At 42.2% G+C, this 10,173-nt stretch overlaps 1 protein-coding gene across 2 annotated transcripts in view; it reads right to left on the bottom strand.

Moving 5' to 3' along the window:
• Positions 1-10,173, bottom strand: part of ACMSD (aminocarboxymuconate semialdehyde decarboxylase) — a 69,583-nt gene that overhangs the window by 37,808 nt on the left and 21,602 nt on the right. Inside the window, exon 3 of one of the 2 annotated variants that reach the window (XM_004711896.2) lies at positions 3,784-3,880. In XM_004711896.2, coding sequence (XP_004711953.1) covers positions 3,784-3,880 — 97 coding nt within the window. Of the gene's footprint in view, positions 1-3,783; positions 3,881-10,173 lie in introns of those variants that run through there. The other variant, XM_013007051.2, reaches the window with a different exon arrangement.

Raw genomic sequence — 10,173 nt, 5'->3', positions numbered from 1 at the left:
GCCTTGTGATCCTTCTGTGAGGGGATGTCCAATTGTCTACAGATAGACTTTGGGTCTCCACTCTGACTCCCCCCAACCCCCGTTTGCATCAATATGATTGTTTGTTTTGGGTCTTATGATGCCTAATACCTGATTCTGTTGACACCTCATGATCACACAGGCTGGTGTGTTTTTTCCATGTAGGCTTTGTTACTTCCTAGCTAGATGGCCACTTGTTTAACTTCAAGCCTTTAAGACCCCAGATGCTATATCTTCTAATAGCTAGACACCAGCAGCTTCCTTCACCATATTTGCTTATGCTCCCTTTTTTACTTCAGTGATCGTGTCAGGAAGATGAGCATCACATAATGCCAGGATATTAGAATAAAGTGTTATTGCATTGAGGGAGGACTTGAATAGAGGTCCAATGTTAGTCAGCTACCTTGATACTTAACAAATAAATATAGATACATAGACCTATATCCCTATTGTTACATAGTAATATATTTATACATACACATACCTATATTTATACCTCTCTAAGTGTCTTTTGCCTCCTAGTTCTTTTGGAAACATTTTTCAAACTCATCTGTTTGGATGGCTGACAGCACCTACTTCATTTTTGTTCCTTCGCCTGTTCTACATCATCAAATTGCTGTCCTTTCATGTCTCTCTTAATTGTGGAAACAAAAAGAAGTCACATGGAGTGAGGTCAGGGGAGTAAGGTGCATGGGCCAAGAGAGACATGCTGTTTTTTGCCAAAAACTGGCACACTGAGATGGCTGCATGAGAAGATGCATTGTCCTGGTGGCAAAACCAGTCCCCCATCTGCCACAAATCAGGCCTTTTTTATTGAACACTGTTATGCTATCTTTTCAAACCCTCTCAATAGAAAGCTTGATTAACAGTCTGACCTGGTAGAACAAACTTCAAATGCACTGTCCCCTTCACGTCATAAAAACAAATGAGCATCGTTTTGGGGGGAGGGTATGCCCTCACATCTATGTTTTAGAAGGAAGAAGGGCTTCAAGAAGTTTCCGGAAAAATTACATTATCTCTTACTTCCACTCTTCCACGAACTTTTTGAAGCTTCCTCATATATTGAGGTCAAAGGGAAGGTGAAATAGGACAAACTCCCTAGAACTACAGCAAAAAAACAAGGGTCTCTGCTAAATATGATGCCAGTTCAAGGACTCGCCCTTTTGAGGAGAAAAAAAATTGGAGTAAGACTTAGGTTGCTGGTCTCAGAAAGCCAGGGTTACAGCTACAGCTCAAATGAAGTGCACGGGCATCTTTGGTTCTTAGCATTTTGTTCTCTAGCTGTATTTGAAAGAACCATTATGATGAATGCCTGCTGAATGTTTTCTTTCTGCCCAGCATGGTCTTAATCATCTAAACACACTCCTCAGTTCATCCTACACCAACTCTAATAGGATCTATTATTCTGCCTATTTTACAGATGAAGAAACTGAAGAACAGAGGTTAAACCGTTTGCTCATGAACACACAGCTTGTCAGTAGCAATCCTGGAATTTGAACTCAGGTAGTCTGGCCCCAGGCGCTTAACTACAACATCTCACTTCCCCTGTGGAGATAAGGGAATAAAAGGATGGGGACCAAGAACAGAAGACCCTAGAAGGCTTCACTGGGGAGGGAAATGTCATTGGCAGCACTTGGTCATTTGCTACAATCCAAAGCGGAGAGAGTTGAAAATAATAAGATGAAGTGAGATAATATGTGTCAGTGCCTCATAAGGCCTCAGCCAGTGCTTGCCTAGGGAGTGCTGGGATTGTTGAACCATCAGACCCGCTTGGGTCCTGGGTGGGAGCTCAGTACCCCCACTTCTGCTCACCCCCCACCCCTACACACACACACACACACACACACACACACACACCCCACTCTGGTTTTGAGAAGGCTCTGAGGCCCTAGAGGAGGAAAAGGGATGGTGCTTTACACATCTAATCACTTTTCCTTTTGCATGGTTTTTTAAAATGATGGACCTTCAGACACTTCCTGGAAAATGGAATTAAAAGAGAATGGAATTTCCTCACACACTTTTTGGATCCTCTTCCTATGAAAAAAGAAATGCAAAGCAGTTGCTGGAAATGGTTAGCAATTCAGCTCTGAAATGGACCTTTTGTAATTCTTCTCTCTTCTCTGATCTGGTTTCATTGTAGAGATTCTGAAAGTACACATCAATGCTTATGTTGTTCTAATTACCACTGTTTCCATGGGAGCTCTCTTGGTGGAGTGGGTAATGCATTGGGTTGTGAACTTCAAGGTCAGCAGTTTGAAGCCACCAGCTTCTCTGCAGGAGAAAGATGAAGTTTCTCCTCCTGGAAAGAGTTACAGTTTTGGAAACTCACAGAGGCAGTCCTACTCAGTATTACAGGCTCGCTCTGAGAGGAGTAGACTCGATGGCAGTGAGTTTGGTTTTTTGGTTTACCATTTCTACATGCCACCTACCATTTCTACCAATTCCATAACCTGCCAACATATTTATTATGTATTAGGGGGCATTTTCTGTTTACTGTGCACCAGAACCAAGGCATCCTGGTGGCACTATTGGGTAAGTTTTGAACTGTTAACTGCAAAGCCAAGGGTTCAAATCCACCAGCTGCTCTTTGGGCAACAGATGAGGCTATCTGCTCTCATAAAGATTTACAGCCTTGTATAGGGTTGCTGTGAGTTGAACTCGACTCGATGTCAGGGACTTTGGTTTGGGGGAGCACCAAACAAGCTCTTGAAATAGGTGGACTTCTAAGGCTGCCTCTGCAGGCACGTGGCTTTCATAATCAAAGAACGATCATGTTTACTGCTTTATTGATTGGGTCTGTATTAAGGAAATAACACACACTTGACCATCAAGCATCTTTAACTTTGCTGTACTCTGGTGGCTTGTGTGTCATGGCACTAACGTTTCGACTGCTAGAAGAGGACATCGTGTTTGGTGAAATCGAGGATCAGCAAAGGAGGGTGGTGAGTGGTGGGTGGGGGTGGAATAAGAGCTGCAAAAATGGACTCCATCATGCTGGCGATTGTCATGAGAGGCTAGAACCAGGCAGTGGTTCCTTCTGTTTTACATAAGGTTGCTGTGACTTATAATCTCTTGTCAACTTGATATATAGAGTGAAGGGGTGGAGTCTAGCCTCTCAATCAGGTCACAGCCTGATGGTACCACCTTGTGTGTGTGACCTCCACATGGGAAGGGTCCTGGGAACCTCCCTTCTTATCTCTGCTTCACCTTCCTGTTGATGAGCCACATGGAGCTATGCTGATGGAAGCCAGAGCCCTGGAGATGCGTTCACTGCCATTGGATCTGCAAGACTTTGCACCCACTGTCCCGTGATCTTCCTGCATTTTGCAGCATTGTGTGTGGCTGCGTGAGTCTGAAGAGGGACTATGGACTTGATCTGTACCAGGCTGGGATGTTTGCTTGATATATAATTCTTGATATAAAGGTCTCTCTTATACATATATGAATGTCCCTGGATTTGTTTCTCTAGTCAACCTGGTCTAATACAGTGACTAACAATGCTACCACCTTTGAACTTAAAATTGTTTTTAAATAATAAAAGGACACTTTTATCTTTTTAATGTCACAAGAGTCTATTTTAAACCAGGCACACTTGTTTTTTTATAAAACAAAATCTCCACTCTAAAGTCGTTATAATACAAGACCCCATATCACCCTAGCCTGGCAGAGAAAGAAGTCAGTGTTACCATGTAAAGTGGCACTTTAAGGTCAGGCATTGTGATTTCATTAGATGCAAATATGGACAGGATTTCTCATTTTAAGTACCTGTTTGGTCCATCTCTCTAATTCGGACATCTGGATCCCAGCAGTTCTTCTTGACCACTCTGAAGACCTTCCCATCTTTCAGCATCTTTGCTTCTCCCTAGGGCAGAAGATTTACATCAGCCAAAGGTAGGCTCAACCCACTTTAATTGTGTGCCTGCGGGTGTGTTTCTCTCCTAGCATGTTCAGGGATTTTACTCAATTCCCTTTGGAGTTGATTTGATTCCATCTCGGTCTTCCTTATGCCCTTCTGTTGACCTGGAGTGGAAGGGGTGTGCTCTGTGGGAATCAGTGGCCCAAAGTAGAGTGAGATAAGTCAATGCTCAGAGCTTTCTGGGCTGATTAGAATGACTGGTTATCTTGCTGATCTGAGCCTCTGGCTACTGGCTGGGAAACTCTAGATCCAGAACATTGATTTCATAGCTGGGAAAGACCTTTGAGACTGACTATTTAGTCCAACCCTCTTGTTTTATAGAGAAGAGATATCTCTGTGTAGACATTTGAATTTCTTAAAAATTTGGGAGTAGATTTGCAGAAGGCTTTGGATGACATTGGAAGCCCAAAATCCATCTGCAGAGTCCTCCTATGGATAAAACCGCTGGTGAATCCTCTCCGACCCTAGTCGAGGGATGTCAATAGCCTTGCTAAAGGTGATTCTGGCAGATGTGGTTGGTTAGGTTAAAATGTAACACCTTATCATTTGACCTCCTTTTTTAATCTATTTTAAAGTTATTTCAATTATTAACACTTTTTGGCTTTCTTTTGATTGAGGTTTTCCCTCTGGGTGTTTTATTTATTTATTTATTTAGGTATATCACTGTGGATGGTTTTTGTTTGTTTTGTTTGCTTCCTTTTTGTGTTTTTTATGATTTTCTGTATATGTCATCTAGACAGTAACTTGATTAATAGTTATCTGGGGGCATGGCATGGGAAGTTGGGGGGAAATGGAGAAATAACAACAACGTGTCAGAGAAAGAAGAAAGTGTTCTGGGATTGACTGTGGTGGGATTGCACACTGATCTTAGTAGGATCAAAGTTTTGGAGAAAACTTCAAAGTGCAATGAGCTCTGGTGGTTGCGTGACAATTGGCGCTGGACGCTAACGACAAAGGTGGGGGTGCAAACCCACCGGCCACTCCTTGGGAGAAAGATCATGCTATCCATTCCCAGAAAGACTGACACACTCGTGCTGAGTCAGAACCAACTGGATTGCAGTACATAAATAAAGATAAGTGTCTTCTCGAATAGCACCAGGTCTTCTGACCTACCTGTCTACAGGAGGAGGTGGACAATGAAGTGAGTCATCAGCATTGAGCAGGGTGTTTTCCCTTGAGGTCATACCTGCTGCCTGTACACACTGCCTTTTATTACTATTGTTCAGAAGATGGCAGCATGCTCTAAATGGGACCTCCAGTTTGTGGTTCTGGAGTAATTCTTGAGCCAGGCCCCTGACATGAGACTGCCCAGGTTCACATAGCCATTACCACTGTGGCTTTGAGCAATGTAAGCAACATTGCTGAGGCTCAGTTTGCTTATCTTCAAAGAGATGTTGAGAGCATGAAATGGGCTAATCTGCATGGCCTGTGTAGTATAGTAGCTGGCATGTGTTAAGCATTAGTTATATTGCTAGCTATTAATGATGTGTGGCTAAGTAGGGACCAGGCTATTTCCTGGCCATTCCTCTGCCTTGAAGCACTTTATCTCTGATGATGCTTTTGGGCTTCATGGTTACCCATGAACCCTACTCTATAACCGAGCACGTTTGATGGTCCAAGGCCGTGAGCTTGGTTTGCTAGTGTTCTTTGCCTTCCTTCTCGTCCTCTTGACCTGATCATGAATTACACCCAGCCTCACTATAGTTTCCTCTGTCCTAGGATAGGACCTTGGCCAGTTACTCTCCTGCATGGAGAAGGTTAGGCACATTTCTTTTTCAAGTGCAGTGGCACATTCACATCTTGCATAAATGAGGAAGACTTCAGGCTTCTGTTTTCCTTTCTCATGGACCAAGGAAAAGTAGCAATCAACTCGGGTATTTGTGCTCTTAATTCTCTCCCTTCTCTCCATCTCTTCTTCTCTAACCCTGGTCCAAGTCATCATAATCTTTCATCAGAATAACTACTCCAACCTCTGAACCATTCTTTCTCTGGTTCTCTCCAACTCCTTTCTCCACAAAGCAGCCATAGCAAACTTGAGAAACCCTAAATGAGATCTCATTACTGTGCTACTTCCTCAAACACTTGAGTGAGTGTCCATTGCACTGGAGGTAAAATCCAAACTCCTCAGCTTTCCCTATAAGACCTGGTATAGTCTAATTCCTGCCTACCTCTATGATATCATCACATGCCTATACCTTTATAGATAGTCATTTTATTGATTATTTTCAAATGATTCTAGTCTGAGTGTGCCAACTGTTTTCTGTTAGGAGCCCATGTAATTTAGCTTTTTTAAATGAACATAAGTAATACTAAATAGTTTCTATAGATATACACACAAATGTATGTGTATATATATGTAAAATCTGAAAAGATATACAACAAATTGTTGATAAGGATTACTTTTGAGGAGGGGGAGTGATAGTACAGGGGAACTGTAGTTCTCTCCAATGGCTTCAGTTTTAAAAAGGAAACTTTATTTAAATAGTACTCACTTAGTGAAGAATTCATTTTAGAATAAATACACAAAATAGGAGCATTGGTCTATGTATTAAACAGATTCAAGCAATTTGGTTGTGACCCTACATTAAGAAATATATTTCAGGAGGGGTGGGGGTGGGGAGGAGCTGACCAGAAGGGCTCAATTGAAGGTAAATGTCTAAAAAAGAATGATGGAATATATGTACTAATATGTCAGATACAATTGATGTATGGATTGTAACAAGAGTTGTAAGAGCCCCCAACAAAATGATCAGAATAAAAAGAAAAGAAAATCATTACCATTTTGTTTTTAAAAATTACAACATCCAGGAAGGCGGGGAAGATGGTGACTGAGTAACATATACCAGAGGGACTATGCAGAAATCAGTCCAGGAGAGTTACTAAGAGGGAAATTTAACACTGCCTGATCGTAGGAGGAGCATCATAAAGATAAGTAGGTGCAGATCCACAAGGTTTTGAGGGGCTGGGGACTTGTGGCTTAACACAGTGTAGGCCAGTTAGGGTTTGACCCTACCCCTGACACTGTCTCGGCCAGAGCTGGGACCATTTGGGACAGGCACAGGGGCTTAATCTCAACAGCCACAGTTTACTGCCACCTCGGGACAGGGATTAAATCCTTTCAACCCCACGGCTAGGGATTGGGCCTCAGCCAACATTGTTACTTTTGTTTCCCTCTCTTCCCTCTATCCCCCCACAGTCTCAGCGGGCTTAGTTTTTAATTTTTTTCCTCCTCTTTGTCTCTTCTCTGTTCTCTCACTCTCCACTGCCAACCTCCAGATCACTCCCCTCAGTGTAGGGCATTTACGCTGCCCCACACCCAGTTAGGTGAGCTCCACCCTGTGTAGCTTAGCCCTAGGCTGGGGAAAGGCAGGCCGACCTCCACCAGGGGATACTCTGCCCAACTTCTTACTGGGGGCTTTCCTGACTGTGTGGCTAGGAGAGCTCCTATTTTTCCTCTGTTGTCCCACGTGACTGAGGGAACTTCCTCCCACCTATCTTAGTGCCTCACATGGCTTAAGACAGCTCAGCCAACACTCACCAACGTTACAAGCTGCTTCAGGAACCACTGACCAACCTTTGCAGTGACCTACTTGGCCAGAGCAATTCTGCCCACCATTCGTGGTGTTCTACTCCAAAGCAGGCAACTCAACAACCTCCTGGGGCAGTCCCCTGAGAGGGAAGCCACAAGAGGATAAAGTGGTAGTCTAATTCCATAGAGAAGTTAGCTGTAGGCAGTTCCAAGAAGCATTCCAAGTCTCGCAGAGAGAGCCAGTGATCTTCCACACCCTGGAAAATGGAACCTGGCTCCTCTAAATCAATGCAATGAAATCAGCCATCACCCCCAACAACCTCAACAACAACAAAAAACAACAGGAGAAACAAAAGTCAATGGCAGAAGATGTTCTGAACCAAACAACGTGCATAGAAGAAGCAGACATTGATCTGCCACAGAGAGAAAATTTTAGAAAGCTGCTTGGAGTCATACAGGATATGAGGGAAAGAATACAGAAAAAGGATGAAATGATAGAGGAGATAAAGTCCATATAGCAAAGGGAAATGCAAGAGCTTAGGGAGGAGATAATAAAAACCAGTAACAGACTCACGGATCTTGAGAATTGACTGGAGGAAGCAGAGAACCGCACCAGTGACTTGGAGGACATCCAAGGAGACTTAAACAAACGCAAACAACAATCTAATAAGATCATCAGAGAAGCTGAAGAAAACCTAAGAGCTATGTCTATGCTATGAAGAGAAACAACATTAGAATGATTGGATTACCAGAGGAAGACACAACAAAGAAGTCAACTGCAACAATAGTGAGAGAACTCTTGGAGGAAAACTTCCTCAGCTTAATGAATGAAAATCAGGCAACCATTCAGGAGGCTGAAAGAACACCAGCTAGACCGAATCCCAAGAAGTTACCAAGGCACATAATAATTAAACTATCCAACTTTGAAGAAAAGGAGAAAATCATGAGAGCAGCTAGGGAAAAACAAGCAATCACTTATAAAGGTTCCCAAATAAGAACACGTTCAGCCCTATCAGCAGAAACTATGAAGAAGAGGAGAGAGTGGAGTAACATATTGCAAAATTTGAAGGAAAACAATGCAAACCCCAGAATACTCTACCCAACCAAATTATCGATCAAGATAGATGGAGAAGTAAGAGTCTTCCAATAGAAGGAAAAACTCAAAGAATATGTTAGAAGAAACCCATCCCTACAAAAGATCCTTGCCGATGCAGTATGGGCAGAAGAACAGCACTTACCAAGCATAAGTAAGAGACTGCCACATAAAACAACAACACCCAGAGGGCAACAAAGAGAAGACAGACCCCAAGATAGCATTGGCTTAAGGATGGAAAGAAGTCAAGAATGATACACACACACACACATGCACAACACACTACTAAGAAAGGAAGGTAGGAAAACACTCAACACACAAGGTATAAGATGACATCACAGAGTCCACAGATGGAGATAATAACCCTGGATATCAATGGATTGAACTCAGGCATTAAAAAACGGAGGCTAGCAGACTGGCTTAGAAAACACAACCCAGAAATCTTCTGTCTACAGGAGACATAACTCAAGGCTACAGACAAAAATAGGCTGAGAATCAAAGGCTGGAGAAAGGCATACCAAGCAAACAGCAATTCAAAAAAAGCAGGGGTTGCAATCCTAATCTTGGATAAAATTGACCTCAAAGTGCAAACCATAAAGAGAGATAAGGAGGGACACGATATAATGTTCAAGGGAACGCTAGACAAAGAACCACTAAGCATTGTAAACATATATTCCCCAGTGAGAGACTCGCTGAATACGTCAACAAAACTCTCCAAAAGATGAAAAAAGAAATCACAGCCTCAACAATTATAGTGGGTGACTTCAATACATCGCTCTCTGAGAAAGATAGATCACAGTGAAAGAAACTCAACAAGGAGGCTAGAGATCTAAACACTACAATTAGACAATTTGACCTGATAGATATTTACAGAACTTTTCATTTAACACAGAAAAAATTTCACATTCTTTTCAAGTCCGCATGGCACATATTCGAAGATAGACCACATGCTGGGGCATAAAGTGAATCTACATAAATTTACACACATTGGTATCATACAGACCTCTCTCTCTGACCACTGTGCCATAAGGCTGGAAAACAACAAAAGGAAGATGAAGAAAAAAAGAGTAAACAATGGGAGAATGAATAACTGTCTATTGCAAAAGGAGTGCTTACTGGCAGAGATCAGAGATTAAATTAGGAAATTTCTAGAAACCAACAAGAATGAGAACACGGCATACCAAAACTAAATGGGACACAGCAAAGGCAGTTATCAGAGGAAGTTTCATAGCAATACATGAACACCTGAGAAAGGAAGACTCATGGTTGATATGCTGGCACAAAATTTACAACAACTAGAGCAGAATCAGCAGGACAATCCACTAATAGCAAAAGAAAAGAAATAATAAAAATCAGTGCTAAGATTTAGGAGAGTGAAAATAAGAAAACTATGGAAAAAATTAATGCTGCTAAAAGTTGGGTCTTTGAAAGGATAAACAGAATCGACAGACTACTGGCAACCCTAACCAAAGAAAGGAGGGAACAAATTTCAATAGCAAGAATGAGGGATGAAAGGGGGGGCATTACTACAGAACCTAATGAAATTAAAAGGATAATTACACAATACTACGAAGGATTGTACTTCAATGAATTCAACAACTTGGAAGACATGGAAAA

This window comes from Echinops telfairi, unplaced genomic scaffold (genome assembly GCF_000313985.2).
Source record: "Echinops telfairi isolate 266 unplaced genomic scaffold, ASM31398v2 ScPeMD7_15;HRSCAF=58, whole genome shotgun sequence".
In the NCBI taxonomy this organism is placed as follows: Eukaryota; Metazoa; Chordata; class Mammalia; order Afrosoricida; family Tenrecidae; genus Echinops; species Echinops telfairi.
The sequence above is the reverse complement of the archived record's forward strand: the minus strand, read 5'-3'. Positions and strand labels throughout refer to the sequence as shown.